Source organism: Halichoerus grypus, chromosome 8 (assembly GCF_964656455.1).
Source record: "Halichoerus grypus chromosome 8, mHalGry1.hap1.1, whole genome shotgun sequence".
Classification (NCBI taxonomy): Eukaryota; Metazoa; Chordata; class Mammalia; order Carnivora; family Phocidae; genus Halichoerus; species Halichoerus grypus.
Genome location: NC_135719.1, coordinates 38,467,853 through 38,493,215, shown reverse-complemented (window position 1 = coordinate 38,493,215; position 25,363 = coordinate 38,467,853). Strand labels below are relative to the sequence as shown.

General features: G+C 53.3%; 1 protein-coding gene across 6 annotated transcripts in view; it reads right to left on the bottom strand.

Moving 5' to 3' along the window:
• Positions 1-1,087: 1,087 nt before the first annotated feature.
• Positions 1,088-25,363, bottom strand: part of TMEM266 (transmembrane protein 266) — a 119,742-nt gene continuing 95,466 nt past the window's right edge. For 4 of the 6 annotated variants that reach the window (XM_036067648.2, XM_036067649.2, XM_078079025.1 and 1 more), the window contains 3 exons: positions 17,406-17,595; positions 3,755-3,817; positions 1,088-2,329 (listed from right to left, as the gene is read on the bottom strand). In XM_036067648.2, coding sequence (XP_035923541.1) covers positions 1,734-2,329; positions 3,755-3,817; positions 17,406-17,595 — 849 coding nt within the window. In that variant the 3' untranslated portion in view covers positions 1,088-1,733. Of the gene's footprint in view, positions 2,330-2,551; positions 3,096-3,754; positions 3,818-17,405; positions 17,596-25,363 lie in introns of all 6 variants that reach the window. The other 2 variants (XR_013450358.1, XM_078079026.1) reach the window with 2 other exon arrangements.

The following is a 25,363-nucleotide window of genomic DNA, read 5'->3' as shown; positions in this document are numbered from 1 at the left end:
ATGCCTCCGATTCCCCCCCAACGGCTCGGGTGGACACTGCTCATCTCCCCACGAATCAAGATGCGGCTCTTTGCCTGCAGGTGGGGCTATCTTACAATTTAGCTGTCTTTCCCAAGGGGCTCTGCCCAAGCCTGTGGCCCTATGCAGGGTTGTGGGGTTCTAATGGGACTCGGGCCTGAGCCCCGCTTTCGAGGACCAGGGGAAGGCAGGCAGGGAAGCAGATGCTGCCATGGGAATCACTGCACTGTCACAGTGAGTCCAAGGGGCCACAGAAGCCCCGAGGACATCCTGACCTATAGTGAGGGACTAGTGAGACACAGTGAGAACCACCCAAAGACAGAGGGGACGAAGAACCGGTTGGGAGGATAGCCAGAGGGATAGGTAAGCTAAGGGGCTGTGACCATGCTGAGTTCAGCTAGGGCAACACGCGCCCTCGAAATTAAAATTAAGTCTTCCCTTTGCTGTAAACATAAAACAAAACATAGGGGTTACAAACCCAGAATCCCTTGGAGGCTCTCTGGCAAGGGAGACACTGATCAGGCTCATCAGCCTGGGAGGACCCACTAGTGGGACGTGGAGTCAGAGGCTACAGCTGGGCCTCAGCAAGGCTGTGATGGGGTCTAAGGCCGGTGCTCTGGAGGGCAGAATGGCCAGGGCTCATGACTGCTTGTGAGGGAGGAGGGGGAGTCAAGGGCGCCAACGCCATGCATCTTCGTAGCTGGGTGGATGCTGGTGCCCCGGCTGGGAACCTGGGAGGAAGAGCAGCCTTTGGGCAAGATACTGCACTCAGCTTTGGACCTGCGGAGTTCGAAGACCTCAAGGAATGGAGTCCTGCCTGCGTCAGGGAGCTGAGTGTGGGAGTTGTCGGCAGGGAAGGCAGAATTCTGAGCTCTGTTTCGGTGGGAAGATGAAGGGGGGCAGGGAAGACACCAGGGCAGCCGCCTCGCCAGGCAGTGCCAGAGCTTCTCACCTGGGGTGCAGGGCTCCCTGGGGCCTCCCTGGGTGGCTTTTCACCAGGCCGGGCCAACCCAAACCCTCTTCCCCCCGGGGCTAGCAATTGCAAAGGAAAACCTCCGCCAACCAGAAGTCTCAGTGCAGTTGGTTTTTATTATTAAAGCCAAGATTGTAAAACGGCTGTCCCCGCACCCCACCATGGCCCTCCCACCCACCTCCAGATTCATCCCACTATGTCCTGTGAAGGTGAAAACTAGATCTGTCTGGAAAAGACTCAGAGATGCTCATGCCGAAGGAGAGAATGAGGACGAACGAAATAGGCTCAGATGGCGGTCTCAGATGGTGGTCTCTGTGTGACTGTGTCCGCTCCACCCCGGATTCCGGGAAAAGACGAGACGGCTGGGGGTGGGGCTAGATAGCCCCTGCTCACAGTGCTCTTCCCAGGGCTCCAGGGTGGGCGCCAGGGACGAAGGCCACGAAGAGGCTGGGCTGGTCCCTGCGCTCTACCCTGCTGAAGCTGGGCCACAGGCTGGTTTTTGTAAAAATGGTTTAAAAAGACCCCAGCCATGAGCACCACCCTCCCCTGAGCAGGGCCCAAGGAGATGCCAGCTCTGGGCTCTGAGGTCTGAGGCATGTGGCCTCCTGGCTCGGTGACACCTCCCTGGAGGCAGGCAGCACCCTGGGGGAGGCCCTGCGTGTGGCCCCCGGTGGCCTCCGGGGCCCTCGGAGAGCATCCAGATAGCTCTCGGCCCTCCTCCCACCCAGCCCAGCTGGAGGCTCTAGGCTTCAGGGACCCTGTGCAACTTCTGCTCTTTGGATTCCAAAGATCTGAACTTCTCCTCCAGCATGGGTGCAGCAGGCTGGAAGTGGATGACAGGCTTGATCTGAAAGACTGTGAAGCCCTCCTGATTCTTCTGGTTGAAAAGACTTACCCTGGGCTCCAGCTCAGGGCTGCTTTGGGCCGAGCCCTCGGGGCTGGGCCAGGTGAGAGGGGCTGGGTCCAAGGCCCCCTGGGACGGGCAGGGGTCCTCCGACAGGGAGGACAGCAGGTCCTGGCCCGCGGCCTCTGCCATCTGCTGCTGGGGTGGTGGCGGCAGTGGCCGAGGAGAGGGGCCGGGCTCTGAGGACGGCTCCTTGCGGGCGGTGCTGCAGTCTGTGGAGGAGCCCAGCGTCTGGCTGCTGTCACTCTGGGCCCGGGGGACAGAGCTGCGAGTCGAGCGGGAGGCGCCCTCGGACGTGGCACTGGCACAGGTGCCACTGCTGCTGGGCTTCAGGGCCACGTCGACCGAGCAGAGGTCCGAGGAGAGATCGGGCCGGTGGATGTCAACGGCGGCTGTGGTGACTACGCACACGGCTGGCCCTGGGGCACCACTGTCTGCAAGAAAGGAGGGGATGCCGGTCACACCTCACCCTCTGCTACACCTCTGTGGGCCCTGATGGGGGCGCCTCTGACCCAAATGGCAGCTAGCGAGTGTGCACGGGCTCTGCTGGGGGACGCCTGGGTCTGTGGTCCAATTTCCCAGAGTTCATGGCCCGGCCCCGCGAGGATTCCGCCCCGCCCTCCTCTGGCGGACTTCACCGGACATGCGACACGCACTGGCCAATCATCTGTGAGGACTGATCTGTGGCCTCTCTGAACAGCTGTGCTCTGCCCGGCGGTCAGCAGTGTTCTAGCATAGACGGTAGCTGTTCTGCCCCCTAGGTGCTGGAGGAAAGCTGACAACCCGGGAGCAGCGTCCCTGGCTGATCTGCCATGGACCTGTGTTGATTTAAACCACGGAGATGTTGGGGTTATTTGCCACGGCAGCATAACCTAGCTCATCCTAACTCAGAAAGCAGGAGGCGCCAGGACTAGGAATCTGGGCTTCATGGTCAGGTGGAGTCATTCAGTTTTAAATGGGGCCAACACGAGAGTGACATGATCAGAGCTGTGTCTTCAGAAGATTGCGTCATCCCTGTAGGATGCATTGCAGGGTGAGCACAGAGAACACTCCAGAGGTCTTTAAGGAAGAAGTACCAAGGGGCTGCATTACAGTGGGTGCGGTGGGGGCAAGGTCTCTCCCCAGGTTGTGGGGAGAGTGCACTGGGGGAGAGGTCTGAGCTAGAGATGGTGGTCTCTGAAATCAGCAGACTGGATGAAGCTTTGAAAGAGGGAGAGAAAGAGAGAAGAGATCTTTAGGGGGTGACATTGTAGAAAACAATCCACTGCATGACACATGTCACACAATGTAACATTCTAGCCTCACAAGGGAGTATACGAGGATTCGAGGAGTGTCAAATACAAACTACTGAGATTCAAGACATTGGCTAAGGAAAATGGGCTATTCTTTTAAAACTCAACCTTTCCCACAAATGAAAACCACTAGGCTCCCTGAAACTTCTTTCAAGAGAAAGAATGAAACAAATCAAGCAAGGACATGCCCCACACCTGTTGCTTCTCAAGCCCAGCTCTGCTGTTACCTCACCCCCATCGTGGTCACTCCATGAGGGTCTCAGGTGGAGAGGCGCTGAGGTCTCCTAGATTTCTGATTCCAGCCCCCTCTCCATATGAGGGTCCCCCATGCTGCCCTCATTAGTGATCACGGAGTACTCCAACCTCCACACCCATAGCCCCGGCGCTGGACTCTGCTGGGAGCTAAAGCTGCAGGTATTTGAACCTTGAACTCTGCCTGCAGTGATGGTCACAGGCACCAGGGGATGGGCACGCCAGGCCGAGCTGTCCCCATCCTCAACGTTAGGGGCTGCAAGGGGCGGCACAGAGGTTCTGGCGTGTGCAGAGCGGCCCCGGACACACACTCACCACTGCTGGGCCCGTTGTAGTACTGGCTGACGTAGCTGTTCATGTCGTCTCTCACGGCGGCACCTTGGCAGAGGAGGACAGAGAAAGGGGAGTGTGGCGGCGTGCAGAGAGTCCAAGAGCAGGCTGTGGCCAGTTCGTGTCCCTCCCTCTGTACTCCCGCCCCTCCCCATCACCACGAGAAGAGGCTCTTGTCTCCCAGGAGCTCTCTGCTGCTTCCCAATCCTCAGTGGGGATCCGCCCCAGGGCTGGGCTGGACTGGGCGTCAGGGACCCAGGTCCTCATGAAGCATCTGGCTTGACATAGGACATGGGCAGAGCCTTTTCCTTCTCTGTCCTGTCTCCCCAACTGTGAGATGGAAACAGTTCCTCAGGGCTTTCCCTGCCAGGATGGCCCAAGTCTCTGAGTCTACCTGAGGTTCTCAGGGTGCCCACTGTCCTCAGTACAAAAGTCTCAAAGCCTTGCTAGCGGCCCCACCCAGCCAGCTGCAGAGGCTGATCGTTGGTGACAGCCCGCTGGCTCACCTATCAGAGGACCCAGTCTCCCATGCAGTACGGGGATGGGCCGGGGGCTGCTCTTCCCCCCCACCTATGAAGTTCCTAGCATGCAGTGAGCGCTCGGTAAATAGTTATTGCATGCATAATGCATGACGAGGTGTAAAGCTGTCCAAGGAGATGACATGGGAACAAGGGTCTCAAGGAAATATTGGTTCATCGTCTTGATAGGAATAAAGAAGGAATGGGAGAGAGGAGAGGTAAGAAATTCAGAGTGGCCTGAGAATGGGAGGAAAAGCAGATGACTGGAGACCCCAAGGAGCTTGGCCTTGTTCCAAGGGCACTGAAGAACCACAGGAAAGTTTGAACATGTTCAGGTGTGACTCACTCCCAAGGTTGTGGGGAGAGTAGTTCAGAAGGTGCTAGACTTTAGGCAGGAAGACCAGAAACGAGGCCCAGGTGAGGCTGACAGGTTCTGAGGTGGGGATGGGTGGTGATGCCTGTTGGGACGGAAGGGAGGGATCAGGGTCAAGTGATAATTAGGAGGGACTTGGCAGGGTTTAGAGAATGACAAGATGACTCAGTTGACTCAACTTGTCAGACTGAGCTCAGGGGTTGCTCTTTAGCAACTGTGGTCTCCCCTGGGTCCTAGGGTCCTAAAAGGGTACCAGAATCAGACCTGATTTCAAACCTCAACCCCACCACATTTTAGCTAAGGACCTTTCGTTTAGGTTCTCTCTAAGCCTCTGTTCCCTTATCCGTTAAGGAGATTAAAGGAGCTAACAAATGTCAGACTTCTCGAATGCGTTCAGGCACACAGAAGGCCTTCAACACACGGGAGTCTAGTCCTTCCTCTCCTACGGAAGTCTGAGGGAGTCCACACGCCTGGACGCTTCTCCCAGGAGCGGTGGTCTACGGATGAATGGACCAGATGCTTTCTGTGGCCGCCTTCCCGGGCACACCTGAAACCACTGCGGAAGCCAATCGGCTGGACATTGGGAGGCTGCGTGGTGGCACATACAGACCTGGCTCCTAAAAGCTTTTTTGGCCTCTTTTGATCTTTAAATGCCTGGGGTGAGAGGTGTGTTTTGCATTAATGCCTGAATTGAGGGAGGGGCCTGAGGCTGGCTCTAGGCCCTGATCCAGAATCAGCCAGCAAAGCTCCCTCGGAATCACACAACAATACAACTCTCCATGGCTCTTCGTTACTGACGTGGTAAATGCTGTCTGGCCCTGCAGATCACCCTGGGGGTCAGGCGGAGGCTGGGGAGGCTGCTCCTGGCCAGCAGTGAGAGTAAGCGGTGGCACCAGGCCTCCTGGGCTAGACAGGAGGTTCTGGTCACTTCCCTCGGGATAAGCCTTCGGCCTTGGCTGCGGAGGCCTTGTGACATGGGCAGAACTGTGAACTCAGCTAAAGTATCTGCAGACTCATGAGAATTCATCCCAAGGGAGTTACTCACAGAAGGTGGCCTGGGGTGAAGAAGAAAAACCAGACCCTAGAAAACTGGATGGCTACATGCAAACAAATGAAACTGGACTACCTTCTTATACTATACTCAAAAATAAACTCAAAATGGATGAAAGACCTAAATATGAGACCTGAAACCATAAGCTCCCAGAAGAGAGCACAGGCAGTAATCTCTCTGACATCGGCTGTAGCAATGTTTTTCTCGAAATGTCTCCTAAGGTAAGGAAAACAAAGGAAAAAATAAATTATTGGGACTAGACCAAACTAAAAAGTGTCTGCACAGCAAAGGAAACCATCAACAAAATGAAAAGGTAACCTACTGAATGGAAGAAGATATTTGCAAATTATTTTTGATAAGGGACTATATCCAAAATACATAAAAAACTCATACCCCCCCTCAACAGCAAAACACCATTAAAACACGGGCAGTGGACTTGAATAGGCATTTTTACAAAGAAGACATCCAGATGGCCAATGGACACATGAAAAGATGCTCCACATCACTCCTCATCAGGGGAAATGCAAATCAAAACCACAGTGAGGTATCACCTTACACCTGTCAGATTGGCTCAAATCAACAAAAGAAGAAACAACAGGTGTTGGCAAGAATGTTGAGAAAAAGGAACCCTCGTGCACTGTTGGTGGGAATGCAAACTGGTGCAGCCACTCTGGAAAACAGTATGGAGGCTCCTCAAAAAGTTAAAAATAGAGCTACCTTACAATTCCACCACTGGGTATTTACCCAGAGAAAATGAAAACGCTAATTGGAGAGATACATGCACCCCTATGTTTAGTGCAGTATCATTTACAACAGCCAAGATATGAAGCAACCTGAGTGTCCATCGATAGATGAATGGATAAAGATGTGGTCTACACCCACACACACACACACACACGGGAATATTGGGCATAAAAAAGGATGAGATCATGCCATTTGAGGCAACATGGATGGACCTAGAGGGTATTAGGCTAAATCAGAGAAAGACAAATGCCATATCACTTCACTTACACGTGGAATCTAGAAACAGAGGAATAAACAAACAAAAAGCAGAAACAGACCCATACATACAGAGACGGGAGGAGGTGGAGGATGGGCAGGACGGGCGAAGGGGAGTGGGAGCTGCGGGCTTCTGGTTATGGAATGAGTAAGTCACAGGAATAAAGGGCACGGCCTGGGGAATCCAGTCGATGACTGTTAACAGTGTGGTATTTGACAGATGGTAGCCACACTTGTGAGCACAGCGTAACATACAAACTTGTAAAATCACTGTTGTACACCTGAAACTAATGTAACATTGTGTCAACTGAGCTTCAATGAAAAAAATTATAAAAAGGGAAACCGCAAATCTTATTTAAAAAACAAAAACAAAAAAACCGAGATCCTAGTTCCCGTCCTGTGCGTGCTGCAGCCATGAGAACTTGAGCAGGTCACCTCCCCTTCCTGGGCCTCAGTTTCTTCATCCGTACCACCAGGGGCTGGGCAGGCTCTTGCGGATCGTGAGCGGCTGCGCCGGACACCCCCCGCACATCTGCCAGCTCTGGAAGCTCCAAGAGGGGAGAGAGCAGTGCGGGAGGGGGCCAGAGGCATCGGGGCCATCGCCGCATGCCTGGGCAGGAGTCACCTCGCTGCTGACGGGGGCTCTCCACCTTGGCCGGCATACCTGGGGAAGGGGGTGCCCACCTCTCTGTTGAGCAGCTCGGATAACCAGCTGTGGGCAGCTCTTGTTCACCTGTGCTCAGCAATGTGCCCCACCCCACGCCGGGTACTGAGGCCAGGACTCCCTGCCTCCAAGGAGCACAGTCAGGGCCTCCCCAGGATGTCATGCCTTGGTCAAACAGCCCATCTCCGTTAATCAAGCCTTGCAGATGGTGGTCCTGTCTTCACAGGTACCACGGCTAAGCCCACTGCTCTCCACCGTCTATGTGACAGACCTTCTGATACTTAACAAGCCCTCCTGAGAAGTCTCTTCTGGGAAACCACTGTCCGTTTCCCACCCGTCCCAAGTTTTCCAGCCTTCCCACTCTGAAGGCCTCCCTATGGGCTACAGAGGTGACCAAAATGGGTGGAGGAGGGTAAGGGAGGGAGCCGGCATTCACTGCGCCTTTGAGCCACACCTTGGGTTCGGCACACACCATGCTTCTTTAATCCTCACCACTGCCCTGGAGGCAGGGATGACTCAGTAGACTGGTCCTTCCCAAGATCTGGGATCACTCCGCTCATGCAGCCCAGCACCCTCCCGGTGGGGACACCAACTGCCCTACTCCGCTGACTCTCGAGCCGCCCAGGGCTTCCATGCAGTGGCGGGGCAGGCCAAGCCCTGAGCACACTTGGCTGTGTCACCCCCACGGAGGACTCTGTGTTCCTCATCCTAGGCTAATGTAAGCTTGCTAGTTTCAGCAGAGAGGGCAGTGTGCTGAGGAGCACTCTTAATCTTGGCTCGGTGTCAGGGATTAGCTCTTCCTCCTATCTCAGTGTTGATGGAGAATGCCACATGTTCATCTACACCATTGAAAAAACCACCTAGGCTAGGAGAACTGTAGCCCGATGTCTCTCCTGAGCTTCTGGCTGACCTGGTCAACTGGACGTCTCCTGCAGGACCTCCAGCCACCACTGATGCAACATGTCCACAACAGAACTCAGTTTCTCCCTCCACCTCCATCATGGTGAATGGTTTCCTTGCCCACCCAAGCTGGGACCCTGGTCACTTCGCTGTGCTTTCTCTTTCCTTACCAACAACCCCAACTCCTACCAAGTCTGTGACTAGTCGAGGGACCCCCTGATACCTCTGCTATGGTCTGGTGGTCCAGCCATAGGTCAGACCTCATGCTTTCCCCTTTGGACTCTTCTCACATCTGTGGGTTTAATGAACAGGATTCTAGCTCCATGGATATGTGTGACACTGAACCTAGGTCCCACCCAGGTGGCCTCCAGAGGTTTGTCCAGTCTGCATTTGTTCCCTCTACTCCAAACCTGGACCCACACAGGGGCCTCAGAATGAGCTTTAAGACACAAATCTGAGGGGCGCCTGGGTGGCTCAGTCAGTTAAGCGTCTGCCTTCGGCTCAGGTCATGATCCCGGGGTCCTGGGATTGAGCCCCGCATCGGGCTCCCTGCTTGGCGGGAGCCTGCTTCTCCCTCTCCCACTCCCTCCCTCTGCCTGCCACTCCCCTGCTTGTTCTCTCTCGCTCTGACAAATAAATAAATAAAATCTAAAAAAAAAAAAAAAAAAAGACAAATCTGAAAGCAAGGCCTGCTTGGACTCCTCCAGCAATGTTGACGCTGGTCCTCCCTGTTCTCTGCTTCAAGCAGGCCCTCAAGTTCTCCAGAACGGACCACTTGGGCTGGGGTTGTGCTCCCACCCACACAGGGGCTGAGAGCCTCTGAGGGCAGGGGCCACATTTTACTCAGCATCTCCCTCGCACTAAGCACGGGGCTTGGCCTATGCCAGCCTCCACTAAAGAGTGCTGACTGGACAGATGACTGTGTCTGGGTCAGAGGCCTGCAGGGCCTCCCAGCACCGTCCGCCTCACCCTCTGCAAGGCGCTGTCATCCTTCGGCACACAGCCTTGCTCCCGGTCACTAGTACCTGCCTGGACGCTGGTGACTGCTGGGTGCTTGGAGGCTTGGGGGAAAGGAGAGGAGGCAGGCACAGAGGCTTGCGGCCAGGAACAGGCCACCACGGAGCCTCCACAGGGGTCTGCCCACTTTCCACCTAAGAACAATCCCCCGCCAAAGGGTTTGTCTTGACTCAGCCCCAAGGCGCCCTGGGACCACGGAGGAACCACCCCACACTGAGGGCTGAGCTCAGGACAAACCTGCCGCCTTGTGGTCCCAGGCAAATCCCCAGGCCCTCTGAGCCTCAGCTTCCTCCGAGGTAAAACGCTGGTGAGCTGTGAGACTTACTGAGACAATGAATGTCAAATCTAGCCCAGGGCTGTTCCGCACCTCTCCGAATCCCCGCCCCCGGAGTTCCCTCCCGACCCCGAAGTCTTGAGTCTTCTGCGGCAGCTGCTCTTGGCTGCCTGGCGCCTTCCTTCCCGGGGTGGGGGGTGAGGGGGGGAGCGCTCTGCAAATGCATCCTGACTAATCCGTCCAAAGCCCTTGGGGTGCTGGTCATGGCAACGCTCCTCATGTGTGTCTGCCTGTTGGGCGGAGCCCCACCTGCCTGGTAAGGCAGAGGTTGAGAGACAGTGTGTGAGTCAGCTGGGGCTCCTGGAGGGGGTGGGAGGAGCCGTGCTGTGGGTTGGGGGTGCCAGGACCCCGCATCCTGTGCAGACACAGGCCCCAGCGCCCAGAGGGAAGCCCTGGTTCCTGGTTCGGGGCTCCTCCTCCCCGACTCCAACTTGCTGCTCCATGACTTGGCAGCCCTCCCAGAAGCAGCGCACCTGCTGTGCCGTGCAGGAGAGCTGTGCCTACGACCGGAAGCCCAGTCTTTCTCAGGGAAGATAAGCTTCTGCTACTGTTCTTATTTTGGAAAAACTGGGGCTCAGAGACAGGACCAGCAGCATAATTGTGGGGCCCCTTGTTCAAAAAGCATGAAGGTCCAGAAATAAACCCATGCATATATGGGAAAGGGCAGTCTCTTCAATAATGGTGCTGGGAAAACTGGACAGCTACATGCAAAAGAACAAAACTGGACCACTATGTTACATCATACACAAAAATTAACTCAAAGCAGATTAAAGGCCTAAATGTGAGACTTGAAACCATAAAACTCCTGAAAGAAAACATAGGCAGTCAGCTCCTTGACATCATTCTCGGCAGTGATTTTTTTGGATTTGACAGCAAAAGCAAAGGCAATAAAAGTAAAAATAAACAAGTGGGACTACATCAAACTAAAAAGCTTCTGCACAGTAAAGGAAATCATCAACAAACTGAAAAGGCAACCTACTGAATGTGAGAAGATATTTGCAAATCATATTATAATAAGGGGCTAATATCCACATTGTATAAAGAACTCATACACCTCAACAGCAAAAAGAACCAAACCAATTAGAAAATGGGCAGAGGATCTGAATAGACATTTTTTCCAGAGAAGACATCCAGACACATGAAAAGATGCTCAGCATCACTCATCATCAGGGAAATGCAAATCAAAACCACAATGAATGATCACCTCACACCTGTCAGAATGGCTAAAATTGAAAACATAAGAAACAACAAGTGCTGGAGAGGATGTGGAGAAAAGGAACACTTGTGCACTGTTGGTAGGATGCAAATTGTTGCAACCACTATGGAAAACAGTATGGCGGTTCCTCAAAAAATTAAAAACAGAACTTCCACAGAATTCCACCTTGGGGTATTTATCCAAAGTGAACAAAAAACACTAACTTGAGAAGAGGCGCCCCCACATTCATTCCAGCGTTGTTCATAACAGCCAATACGGGGCAACCGCATGAGTGTCCAGTGGTGGACGGATGAGGAAGATGGGGTATACGTGTACACACACACACACGCACAATGGAATATTATTCAGCCATAAAAAAAGAAAGCAATCTTGCCATTTGCAACATGGATGGCCCTGGAGGGCATTATGCTACGTGAAATAAGTCAGGCAGAGAAAGACAAATACTATATGAGCTCACCTATGTGGAATCTAAAAACAAAACAAAAACAAGAAACTCAGAGCTCACAGACACAGAGAACACATTGGTAGTTGCTAGAAGTGGGGGTTGGGCAAAATGGGTGAAGGGAGTCAAAAAGTACAAACTTTGTTATAAAATAAGTAAGTTGTGGAGATATGATGTATTGCATGGCGACTACAGTTAATGATAATGTATTGCATTTTTGAAAGTTGCTAAGTGAGTAAATCTTGGAAGTTCTCAAGAAAAACATTTTGTAATTATGTATGGTGACAGATGTTAACTAGATTTATTATGATCATTTTGCAATATACATATAAATATCGGATCATCACATAGCACACCTGAAAGTAATATGCTATATGTCAATTACACATCAGTTAAAAAAAAAAGCATTAAGAATTTCAAGAGGGCAACAGCAGGGCAGTGAACCAAGTTCAAGGCCCTATGTGACCAGCGGGGTCACCCAACCATGGAGCCAGTCCTGCTCAGAGTTAAGTCACTTGTTCAAGGCCAAGCTGAGATTCAAACCCAGCCCGGAGTCTTCCACTGGCGTCCCTTCCTCATATCACCGTACCCCCCTCTGCCCCGTCAGCTGCCTCACTACTTGTGTGAGGACCTCCCAGGTCTAGCCCTACAGCTCCGCAGCTTCTCCGGCTCCTCAGTGCCCCCCAGTGATATTCCACTGTGTCTACATACCCCATCTTCCTCATCCGTCCACCACTGGACACTCATGCGGTTGCCCCATATTGGCTGTTATGAACAATGCTGGAATGAATGTGGGGGCGCCTCTTCTCAAGTTAGTGTTTTTGTTTACTTTGGATAAATAGCCCAAAGTGGAATTCTATGGAAGTTCTATTTTTAACTTTTCGAGGAACCTGAGGAGGCCAGCGGTGGCAGAAACCCCAACTGGTCTCGGCAGCACACGGGCCTCTCCTCTCCTAAGGGCCCACGCCGGTGCCAGCTCTGCTGGGCAGAGGGAAAGCCCAGCCCGGTGGCCGGGCACGTCTGGGGGGTTTCTGTGAGCGCCGGTGCAGCACAGAGGGCCGCCGCCGTTGGCCGTGATATATGGTGGACGCTGTGGCGCTCCCCCCGGTGGCTGTAATTCATAAATTATGGGCGAGGTTCAAGACTAATAAATTTGGGAGGGAAGTATTAATGACTACACAGGGGCACCGTGAACTTGGCAGGCCCCAAAGCCTGGAACTTTGCAGCCTGGGTTTTAAAAATGATTTGTGCCAGAGCAAGTCTAAACAGAAGCTGGTCGGCGTTAGTCTGGCTCTGACCCGCGAGCAACTGCTGAACCGCGGGGACCCCTCAGCCCTCCCGCCCTTCGGGGCTGCCCTCCCGCAGAGAGCACGGCCCCCTCCCGGGGCTCCTGTGGCTTCCAGCTCACTTCTGAGGGCTAATCCCCTGACCACCGGTGCACTGTCGTGACACGGTGAGCCTCAGAGCCCTCCCTGGCCTGAAGCTCATCATGAGCAACAGATGCTGCCCTTTCTCCATCTCCAGAGTGGCCCAGAGCACCCCTAGCTTGTCCGGCCGTAATTTCTAATGTCGTGGAAATCCCTCCCTGGACACAGCTCCTGGTCAGAGAGGAATCGGCTGGGGGACGCCCTGTCTCCCTGGCCCCCTGGAGGCTGTGAATCACGCACGCCGCTGGCTGGGCCCCCCCTGCGTCTGCCCTCCGCCTCAGAGCTGTTGGCTTTGCTGTGGATCGCTCTGCAGGCTGCTTGTGAGGGGGCACAAGAGGCGCATGGGGGAATGTACTGGGCAGGCGGCACGGACCGGGGCAGGTGTAGGGCAGCTGTGCATCTAGAGAGGGAGGCGGTGGGGGTGTCACAGGAGAGATGATGGAGGGCAGGGTGGGGGTCCAGGACTAGAAGGGAGGAGCGTTTGCAGCTGCTCCCAGAGGGGCATGTTTGGCATCTCTCTGGGAGGCCTGAGTGCCTTGTTCAGACCCCCCCCCAACACCCAGTCTCCAGGAGGGTCAGCACAGACCCCAGGACATGCTGGCTGGTGATGCACAGCTGGTCAAATTCACCCTGAGTGGGCTTCAAGTGTGACCCAGCTTTCTCCCTTCTTACTCTACCTCCCTGCTTTCCCTCCTGGAAGTTGCTCACTATGGGGACAGCAGAGGGAGGAAGCGGAGAGGCAGGAACTCCTAGAACGTGTGGGATTATTTTAAAGGCTTAGTTTGCAGACTCTCCAAACCCAGATCTTGACTCCCTGTGGGCCCAAATGGGGCATCAGGTGTCTAGGGTCTGGAGGTCACTGGCTGAGGGGCAGTAGTAATGGCCACGCTGTTATCTTGAGAGCTGAGGATCCTGGTGAGAGAGGTGCTACAGAACATGGGCTGTTCTGGGAGTGCTCATCTGAGCTCAGGTGTTTACAGGTGAGCACACATGAAAAGAGAACAGAACCAAGCAGGCCCAAGCCCCAGGCGAGCTGCAGCTCCAGATGGACTGCGAGCGACAAGGAGCCCCCCACCGCCGCGGGCAGAGCAAGAAGCCGCCCAGCAGCAGCTCCTGCAGCTCCCTCTGCCTGATCAGGAGGAAGCTCCGGGGAGGGACGCTGTCCCTCCCGTCCTTGGGAAGTAAGACGAGTGGGCAAAAGCTGCTGACTTCCAGAGAGCTTTCCCAAAAAGAATATTCTTTTATTATATTCTTGTATTTTGGACTCCACAAACACCAGCCTGGGGAGTTGAAAGTCAAGAGGGGTTTCTGGAGTGGACTGTTGCCACATGGGCCTGAGCTCAGAGGGCTGCAGGGACCCACACGAGAACACGTGGTATCCGCAAGCCTCCTCTTGTTCTTTGATCAGCTGCGGGCTTGCAGACGACATTTCACGCAACAAGCTCTAGGGGAGCCTGCTGAGGGCCAGGCTTGGGCGGCCCTTGTGGGGACACACACGCAAACGCTCACAGCCCAGCGGCCCCACGGCACGACTGATCGGGGCCTCGCGCCAGCTCCGGTCAGGTCTAGAGAGGAGAGAGTGGTGGCTGGGAGCTCACTCAGAGATGGGTTTCAAGGAGGAAGAGAAGTATGGCAGGCAGGCCTGGGCTGCCAATGCACAGCATGTGGAAAAGCTCCAAGACCTACAGCTGCACAAAACACTCACAGAACTAGATGTTTCGCCCGCCTGAGGGAAGGTGAAAAGAGTGGGAGGAGGGAGGCTGCGGAAGCGAGAGCATCAGCGTCTCTATGCCACCTGTTAGAGGGGGAATCACTGTGTGTCCCCCAAATGTATCTGTTGTCCTAACCCCCAGTACCTCAGAATGGAATCTCATGTGGCAGTGAGGTTGTAGAAGTCACTGGTTAAGGTGAGGTCATACTGGAGTGGGGTGGGCCCCTAGCCCAGGATGCCTGGAGTCTTTATAAACAAGGAAATGTGAACACAGACACACAGGGAGAATGCCAGGTGGAGAGGGCGCCAAGGAACGCCAAGCATTACGAGCAAACCACCAGAAGCTAGTAGAGAGGCCCTCACAGCCCTCAGGAAGAGCCAACCCTGCCAAGACCTTGATCTCAGACTTCTACCCTCCAGAGCTATGCGACCGTAAACTGACGTTTAAGCCCCTGGCTTGCTGCGGCAGCCCTAGCAGCCACCAGCCAAGGTTTTAAATTGGGGAGGAATCCAAGCTACAGCCCAACGCAGATAGATGTAAAGTGCTGCATGGTTGGGGGAGGGAGGGCAGGGGGCAAAAAGCCACTGCCTAGGGATGGGCTGCGGGGGCCCATGTGGGGAACAGTGGCCCTGGGTCAGCTGTGAGCTCAGGCCAGGCAGCCACTAGAAGGCTCAGGAGCCTTCTAGCCACATCTAAGGGGTCTTAGATTCAGAACAAAAAAGCAGGGGTGGCCCCTTAGCACTCCACCCTTGTCTTGCAGTTCCCCAAGAACTGCGTTTTGTTCTGGATGTCACTCCAAGAGGAACCAAAACATTGGAATGTTCAAGGAGGGACAATACAGCAAGAACCTGGAGAGCTCCTCCCCCGAGGACTGGTGTGGAAACGCAGTGACAGTCCCCGGAGGAGAAAACACTTAGAGGCCAATCTCCAAAAGGACGCCTCAGTATAACACTGTATGTCAAATATACCTCAATAAAAAAAATGAAAGGATGCCTTTCACCAATGCATAAAAACTGCAGCCAAGTGGGAGAGGCAGGTACCCCGGGGGCAGACCTCAGATCAGTCTGAAGAATTACATTTTTTTTTTTAAAGATTTTATTTATGAGAGAGTGAGTGAGAGTGCGTGCATGAATGGCGGGGAGGGACAGAGGGAGAGGGAGAAGCAGACTCCCCGCTGAGCAGGGAGCCTGCCGGCTGTGGGGCTCAATCCCAGGACCCTGAGCCAAAGGCAGATGCTTAACTGACTGAGCCACCCAGGCGCCCCTGAAGAATTACTTTCTAATAGGCAGAGCCATTTGAAGTTGGGTTGGTGTGGGCTTCTCTGGGAGGCTGGGAGCACCTACTGTTAAAGGAAGGTAAGCTGAGGCCAGCAAGAGTTTTAGATGGGATTAGCACATCAGTTGGACTCAGAGAAGTCTCTCCTAGCCCCCAAATTCTACAGTTCTGAGATCTGTAGGTCTCTCAGAAGATCATAAGTGCAATCACCCCACTCCACAAAAGCTGTTCACAGTGCCTTACTCCAGAGCTTTCTCACTCCATCAGCTCCTCGTATTTCCTAAGAGGCAGACAGAGCTGGAGTTTCCCTTTATAGAAGGGAACACTAAGCCTCAAGTCATAGAGCTGGGGAGTAGCAGAGTCCGGGGCTCTGGCCTCCCACCTCCCAACTGCCCAGCCCTGCCTGGCTGTCCTGGCAAGGGGAACATGGCACGGCAAGGTGAAGGGGCCCTCGATCAAGCTGGGGTTTAGGGTCCCACAGCCTGGGTTCCAAGCCCAGCACCACCATTTCCAGTGTGTGACCCTGTGAAATTCTCTTGACCTCTTTGGGTCTGAGTTTCCGGCTCCACAGGAGACAAAGGAGGTGTGAGGATTAAACCAGGTCCAACTATAAAAACTTCCCTTGGAGGGATTTGATAAACTTTCATTCCCTTACCTTTAGGTAAAAAGCGTGAAGATGAATTACTCTGAATTATTAGGAGAGGTCAATATTTAAAAGAATTTCTTGGTAAAGTGAAATAACCCCTTACCCATCATTTTAGCAATGACATTTTCAGGTGCAAGTTAGGACAGGGAGGACTCAGACATGAACAGGAAGGGCACCTGGCGGGGAGGGGGTCTGTGTTGGGAACTCCCAGGACCCCTTGGGGCCCTAAGGTGGGCGCAGATCACCCCTGTGCTGAGGTAGATCCCTCGCCTGAGCCCATTAGAACACAGCCTCCCGAAATCCTGCGAAGGCCCAAACCTGACATAGGTGAGGGTATTTTCACCCCATGACAAAACAATACCCCCTGACATCTGTGGGACTGTTCTGCAGCTCCGGAGGCCACTTGTACCCACTTCCCCGAGCCTCCCAACAACCCTGTGAGAAAGGCTCTGCATTGTTCCCATTTGTTAGCTAGCAAAACCAAGGCTCAGAGGGTTAAGTCCCCTGTCCAAGGTGACACCGCTGGCCTTCTATACAGCACTCTGCCCCGGGTCATGCCCCATGCTCCCATCTCCACTAACATCACCTGTCCATCAATTTGCTACCAGCGCCCAGACTTCGGTTCTGGGCTGTACTGGCCCTAGGCCTGGACTTACTATCTGGGCCCTTACGGGCTGGGCAGTAAGAATCTCAGGTCTCTGGCTTGAAGCCTAGCTCTGCCATTTAGTAGTGATGCGCCTTTGTACGACTTTTATTTCATCCACAAAATAGGAAAGTCATACTTCCTATTGCGCTGAGGGCCAGGGAGATAACGCAGGCAAAGCACGCCGGCGGCCCACAGGCATGAAATGGGTACAAGTCACTAGGCTCATTTCCAGTTTGGGTCAAGGTATCTTGGCTAAACGCTTGCTCCCGGGCTCACAAAGGTCGTCGTGGGGGTCCCCCGATCTGAGCCCCGGCCCGCTCCAGGCCCGCCGGGACACGCGCCCGCAGGCGGGCAGCTGGACGCAGAGCCCCGGGCGGGGGCAGGGCGGGGGCGGCGGGGGCGGCGGGCGGGCTCACCTGGCGAGGGCTGCAGCTCCTCCACGACGCTCTCGGTGGCCGTCTCCTCGGCCCACGTGCCGGCCTCCACCACCTTGTAGCGGCTGCGCGGCTGGCTGAGCACGTGAGGGGCCTGCAGCGCCGCCTCGCGCTCCGCAGCCAGGTCCAGGTCCTGCTGCGCCAGGTGCGCCCGCAGCTGCCGGATCTCAAACTGCAAGAGGAGAGGGGCCGTGGGCGGTCGGGGCGCGGGGGCGGGCGGGGTGTGGCCGGGCCGAGCCTGAGCCCTGGGACCCGGGGTGGGGGCGGGAGGCGTGCGCTGAGCGTCCGCAGGGTGTGGGTGGGGAGGTCCTTACAAATCTCCAACGACACCCATCGCCAGAGCCTTGGACTTTTCTGGAGCCTTTTCCAAGCAATAAGGTGTATTCCTGTGTCTCATTTCTAGAATACTGTAGTCTGGCCGCATTGGGAAGACAAGATGGCCGTGAGAGGAAACACAGCTGTGTTGTTTGCATTGTTCCCATTTGTGGGAAGGGTACTGAAGGGGGGGGTCGAAAAACCCGGGTTTGAATCTTGTTTATCTAGTTCCTTGCCTAAATGTGCGACCCAGGTGGTGCTTGTCAAAGTGAAAGCCTTATTCAGGTGTCTTATACTGATGCTGAGTGGAAGACCGCATGCCCGGGAACATCCAGGACCAGCCTAACCAGCCTTGGGAGCCCATCCTGGCATCATGTGCTCGCTGGGCTGTCTGTCCACCGTCCATTTGTCTTCCAGCAACACCCACACCCCTCTTCTAGGAGGTGTTCAGAAAGGACTGGGCTCTAGCCCCCGCTCTGTAGCTTTCTGGCCGTGTGGCCTCAGTTCCCTTATCTGTATTATAGGGGTTCTCAGCCCCCTGGATCTCTTTGAGGACTTGAGTGCTAAATAAGGGCTTTGTAAAACGCTGCACACATTTTGATTTTGGTTAATTTTGTTGTTGTTGGGAAAAGCTCTTTAAAGAGGTTCCCAGATGCCTCTTGGGTTCGTGGCTGAAATAGCTGTTTACACTCGGACCTTTCTGGGCCATCTGGGCCAAGACAAAGTTTGGGTCTGACCTTGAAGGGCCTGGCTGTGGGCTCAGGTAAGGAGAGCTTTCACTGCCACCTAGTGCCCCAAGCACACATTGCATCGCTGTGCACAACCTGCCGGCAAACCCCCAAAGGCCTGAAGGGGGGGGCGGGCGTGGTCCCAGGGAGGCCCAGTGCCTGGGATCCCTACCTAGATTACCTACTTCCCCTTGATGCTCAGTGTCCAGCCCTGACCCCTCCCTGTAAAGTTAGCTTCACATCTCCAACTCCTACCTGACAGCAACACGGAGAATTGGCTTACAGGAATCACAAAAACGACCTGGTCAGAATAGGACTCTTCACTGTATCTAAAAACTTGCTCCTCAGGTGGTTCCATCTCATCTTAGCTGGAGCCAAAAATGTAATCACCTCCTTTGCTTCCTTGCTTTCCCTCCCCCACCATCCAATCTGTCCCCAAGTCCAGCTCCACCTCCAAGTGCTATCCCAAGCCTGTCTACCCCCTCCACCTCCACCACCTTGGCAACTCCAACTTCTACAGCCTTTTACTAAATCTATCCCCCAATAGGAATCACAGGGATTCTCACAAACCTAGATCAGATCATGTCACCCCCCGCTTGTGACAACTGAGGTCCACTGGGAGAAAACCCAACTCTTTACCCTTGACTTACAAAGCAGGTGCATGGTCTGACCCTGCCTATCTCAGACCTGACCCCCCACCCAAGGCAGCCACCCAGGTATTTTGTCACACCAGCCTGTTTGAATTCTCTGCATTGTACTTATCACCTTCTGATATTTTAAAATCTATTTTAATATTTTATTACTTTTCTTTTGGCGTCAGTGAAATGCACAATTAAAGCATTCACTAACATTAGGGACACCAGGCAGCAGACTGACATCGGGGCAACCTCCCAATGTCAGTGTCCACAGACTTTGTCTCAGTGAAAAACCACTCAGTTTTTCAGAGAGCTCATCAGCCTCTGGCTGCCTCTCTGTGGGAGCAGGGCAGGGAGATGGGGTAGAGGGTCCCACCATTACATGGAAGGATTTTCAATGAATCCTTGGTTTCAGCCCTGCCTAACCCAGGGCCCACTTGCAGAGCCCTCTGGTTCAGTTTCTCCAGAGAACAAACCTCTATGATTCTTGCAGGGTGGGGGTGGGTGTGGTCTCCTGGCTGTGCAGGATTGGGAGGGGGCCTAGGGGGCTCAAATATTGTGTGTGCAGGCATTTAGTCAATCCCTCTTCCTTTGGTCAGCTTCCCATTCACCCGCTTCCTCCCAAACTCTCAGGGGTTCTGAGGGGAGAATTAGCCCATTTCCCTCACTATCCTCCGCAAGCACTTTAGTTATAAATTCTCCACTCCGGTACATCGGTTACCCCTTTCTCATCCGCTGTTCATTTTCCTCAGATCCACTGAAATCTCTATCCTCTTTGACGTTATGGACAGGCCTTAAAGAGACACTTTCTTAATTCTTATGTGTTCATGGTTTTTAAATTATCATTTTAGTGGAGTTTGGGAAAGGAGATCAGATAAATATGTGTGGTCACTCCACCATTTTAAGAACTGCCTATTGGTTTTCCCTCTCTCGCACTGCAGTGATAGTATGCTGGTTAAAAGAGAAAAAAAAAAAAAGAAAGCCCCGATGAGTAGTTTATGCTAACCTCTGTGGTGCAAATACTCCACCATGGCCAATTTCAAACTACCAACACAGTGTCATGGAGAACTGGGAAGAGGTGTCCTTAATTGGCTCTCCGGAGTGAGAGCTCCAGCCCACCACTGCTACCCTTCACCCCTTAATAAAATATAGTCTCTATCAGAGCAGGGATCTTGTCTGTTTTGCTGCCTGGTATAGAGAAGGCCCTCAATAAATATTGTTGAATAAATGAATGAATGAAACTATTCAGCTTTGCTCAATTCTGTGGTTTCAGGCTGAGCCCCAATCCTAGCCCAAAGCTGAGACAAAGTGTAAGCCCTGACCCTGCTCACACACTAAGCTCTGACCATGGTCACATACTGAGCCCCAACCGTAGTTACACCATGAGCCCTACACCTGCTCACACACTGAGTCCCAAGCCCGATCATACACTGAGCCATGACTCTGCTCTCGGTCTAGGCTCAGACTCTGGACCTCAACAACCCAGTACTTAAATGGGTCTATCGTTTGCAGAGGCTGAGAAAGTGAGGCTGGCTTACTATAGGGTGGCCTTCTGTGCATGGGGAGAGAGTTCAAGCTACCCCTCTGGCAGCAAGTTCTCAGAGGTCACATAGGGCCTATGAGGCAACCTCCTGAGCTCCTCTTGCCCAGGCTGATCTGAACTCCCCATGGGCATACATAGCCCACTTTCTCCAAGGCTGCTCATCAGGGCCAGTAGGCCCATCTAATGGCCTCCTAGGCCACTCTGAACAGATGCATTATTGATAACTTGAAATTGATCCAGAGCTACCCGTGAGTGTCCCACTGGAATTCAGGCCAGACAGCCAGAGGCCGGGGCTTGCCCAGCCCAAGCCCACATGTGCAGACATGGGCACATACATTAAGACAAATTTTAGGCTAGAGATATGAACCCCAAGTGTATGGGAATTCTCATAGGCAGGCATGCATTCATTCACTTACTCAGGTAAAGCATGGTGAGGGCTATGTTCAAACTGTTACGTGTTTTAGAATGGAAATGCCTCTCCCAGCTTGGAAGTGAGTCCTCAGTGGCCCCAAGCGAGGGGGGCAGTGTCTGCTGCACCGCAGTAAATCTCCCATGACGGTCTCAAGGGCTGACCATGGTGTGTCTGCGAGACAGGGGGCTGGGGTTGAGAGAGGCTGGGGAGATCAGCAGGGGCCACACCAGGCAGGGCCCATTAGCCCCGGTAAGATGTTACAAGGATGTCAGCCTTTTAAAAAAAAGCGACAAGAAACCACTGAAATCTTTTGAGCAGAAGAGCAGAGTATTGGAGGAGGTGTTGCGGTGATTCAGACGAGCACTCTGGGAGGATGGTGCTGGCAGCAGAGCGGAGGATTGGACAGAGATGGGCCAGGGTGGAGGCGGGAGTGGCAGCCAGGATGCTACTTCTGCAACCCGGGCCTGATGACCAGAATTTGGACGAGGCTGGGGACAGTGGAGACAGGAGGTAAGGGAGCTATTTAGGAGGTCAAAGTGTGGGCATGGGCATGAATGGAATGGGTGAAGGAGAGGGATATAAGTTCACAAGCTGCAGAGGGTGTGGGTGGCTGGATGCTCTCGGCCCTTGCCCTGAGGAGGAATGATGGATTCCTGACAGGGGAACTGCAGATAGCTCAGCCCAGCTCAGCTCCAGGGGGCTGGCAGGACCCTGGGACCCTCCGAGCCTGGCTGCTGCTTCCCCCATACTGAACAGGGCCACGTGTGCTTCCCCAGCTGACTGAAGGGCTGTCGGGGGTCCTGGGCTATCGGGACCTCATTAGTCAGTGGGTGAGCTGGGGCTCTAGGGTGGGAAGGAGCCTCTGTCCTGGCAGACAGGGTAGGGAAAAGCTAAGGCTACAGGATGCATCAGAAGCAAAGCCAGGCCTGTAACCCAGGCCTCTGGCCTCTAGCTTCACAGACTTTGTGTCAAGGGGAAGCCTTAGGGGTGAGATGGAAGAGACTGAGCTCAAGCAGAATACAGAGGGCTTGATGGTTACAGGGGCCGGGAAAGAGCAGGAGGTTCCCAGGTGGGGAAGAAGCAAGGGCTGGAGGAGGCAGGAGCCTGAGTTCTGGGCCCATCACCCTCCCTCACTCTGACTTGTGGTGAGTCTCTTTTCCTCTCTGGGCCTCAGTTTTACTGTGTTCAATAAGGCAAATGGACCAGCTGAACTCTGAGTCTACGACAAGCTCCGTGCTGGCTCTGGGACCCCCGCTGGGAGGGAGTAAAGTACAAATGACAGGTAGCTCCTGTCTTGAGGGCCACCCCCTGCTCCTTGATGAAATGCCCCATTCCCAGAGGGCCGGCTCTTTACAGAAAGATAACATAATCCAGAATCTCTAAAACACATTATCAACAGTGTGTAGCACACAATAAGAATTACTAGTCATGCAAATAAGCAAAAAAGGTGATAGATTTTCAAGACATAAAGCAGTTCAGAGGCTGCTTAGAATTCCCACTGAAGCGGACCTATGTTCTATTTGAGTTAGCAGGTAAGAACTTCAAAGTAACTGTGATTAATATGTTAAAGTGGGGGAAAGATAAACAGAATGGATGTAGCATTTCAGCAGAGAAACAGAAACTATAAGAGGAATCCAATAGAACTTCTAGAACCTCACTCAACATGCAATGTCTGAAATTGGGTATTCCACTGGATGGATTTAGCAGCAGACTGGACATAGTAGAAGATAAGACTGTTGAACTTGAGGATATGTCTATAGAAAAACATCTAAACTTATGGCCAGAAAAGGAAAAAAAAAAAGGGAGGGGGGAGAGTGAGTGAACGGAAGAGGGTCTAAGATGGGAGACATGATCCAAGGGCCTAACATGCAACCACAGCTCCAGAAGGAGGATGGAAGGATGAGGACAGAAGCAATCAGTCAACAAACCGTGGCCAAGAACTTTCCAAATCTAATGAAAAACATCAATCCACAAATTCAAGAAACTCAGAATCCTAAACAGGATAAATACAAAACCCCACCCCTGGACCCTCTGCAGTCAAACTGATGAAAACAGGTAAGAAGAAACACTCAGGCTCTTCATTTTGTCCTCAAAGCCCCCATGTGCCTTCAGCCCTGGAGGCCCACGCAGGGCTTGCGTGGGCCTCCAGGGCTGAAGGCACATGGGGGCTTTGAGGACAAAATGAAGCATATTTTCCGTTGGCACACTGGCCTGGGGAAATAAAGACCATCCCGAGACTCAAGAAAAATGAAAGTGTAGTCACAGCCCTTCTTAACGCCCATCATTAGCTAAGTATTTCTATCAGATAACCTGAGCAGATTGGCCAGGATCCACAGGGAAGTCCTCAGCATGCATTACAGAGTGAGTCAGGCCCCTTCCATTGGGGCTGGGCTTTTAGTGCCTGCTCAGGTGGGGCCAGACCCCTGGGGCGGCAGGGCCGGCACACCCAGTCCATCTCTGCCTTTAACGGTCTGGTTTGTGGAGTACGCTTGACACGGCCTTGGCCTGATCAATGCACATTCTGGCCAGAAGCTCAATGGCATCCTAATGCAACAGCAGTAATTTTCTTCCATCCTATTAGTGCTGTCTGCACAGCCTGCCCTGCCTTTAAACCTATCTGCTATTTGGATGGCATCCAATGTTTATTTCCATTAGTTTTGCCATTGTTGGTAACAATAAAAATCAGGAGACAGTTGCAAACTAATGATTTAGCAGTGGGGGAGGCTGAATTCAACCTTGGCCCCTTTCCATCCATTGTGAAGATGACTGGTAGTTGGCCATAAATTTAAATTATGGCAAAAGGATAACATAAGTTATTCCTCTGATGGCTAATTTTATCAGCTAAATAGGCTTGTCATTAAAGCTATCGGCTGTTTTACAAATCACTTCCCATGCTTAAAAACACACACACACACACACACACACACACACACACACACACACACACACACACTTCCGTTCCCACAGTGGAGATCTTGAATAATCCAGGTAACAAAGGCGATTGTGCTGAGCTGGGGACTTGTGGGCTCTGCAGGAAAAGAGGGGACTCTCTGGAATGAGCCGGCATCAAGCACCAGCCCCAGAACCAGGGTAGGACCCCTTTTCTGTGGTTTCCCATCTCCTGATGGCCACAGAGGCCCTTCTCGGGGCTGGCGGCCCAGCCTCAAAGGTGAGAATTTGTGCAGCCATCGGCCTTCTCTCAGGGGTGCTGAGCACCAGGGCGCTGTGGGTGCAGAGCAAGGCTCCCAGGTCACCTCCCACCACCTAACAAGTGGGCTTCGACCCCCTGCACAGGAAAGTAGGATGGATGGAGGGGGAGGAGCAGGACGCCGCCCCTCCCCACACTGCCGACTGCCACCGGGAAAGCCTGTTGCTTGAGGTCAAGATTATCATCCAGTTTCTCCCAGAAAAGGGCCAAGGAGACTTGCATCACCCAGGGAGGATTACTGAATGTGACTGTGCCCGTGGGACTAGGCAAAGGGGCAGAGAATGTTCTTGGGCACACAGACCACTTCGGCATGCCTCAGGTGCCTCAAGCGTGACGGCGTAAGTGAGTCCCACTTACGAAACGGGGGCAGAAGCCTGGCTAACTGCGCAATTCTCTACTTCTCCCCTGTTGAAGGGAGAAAGCCCCAAGGACTTAGAGGCAGCAGCTAGGAAATGGGAGGCGCCTAGAGGCCAGAGTGACTGGGGAATGGTGGCTCGTCACCCACTGCCCACGGCAACCTGCTCTGGGCTGTGATGTGAGTGACAAACTCTTCTTGTGTTAGGCCACTGTGAGCTCTGGATTTGTTTCATGTAGCAGCTTGTGTTACTCCTGACAGTGACTTGTCCAGACACCCTGTTTCTGGCATAGGCAAACGGACCCTGCCGCTGAGTTCCACCCCCAGCCCTTGCACCACAAACTTTGCCACCCTGGCAAGAAACGGCCTCTCTCAGCTGTTGTCTTTCCATCTATAAAGGGGTTAATAAGACCTAGCCTACCCGCTCTGACCATAAGGTCAAAGGAAGCTAAAATACATGGGAGTCCATTTGTTAAGTGGTCACCATTATATGAGTGATTTAGTATTACTTTCTCTTTCTTTTTTTTTACATTTACTGAAAGACTCCAGTAGACCAGACTTCATATATGTTACTTGAATTAGTCTGATCCTTACAGCATCCTCGTGACATAAGCCTTGTTTCCTCCATTTTTCCAACAAGGTCCAGGGATTAAGGGGGAGACTAGTCATTGTTGGAGTGGAGGTTAGAATCTCGCTTGTTGGCTCCTTGTCTAAGCGGACTCCCTCCACCCCTCTGGGCTGCCC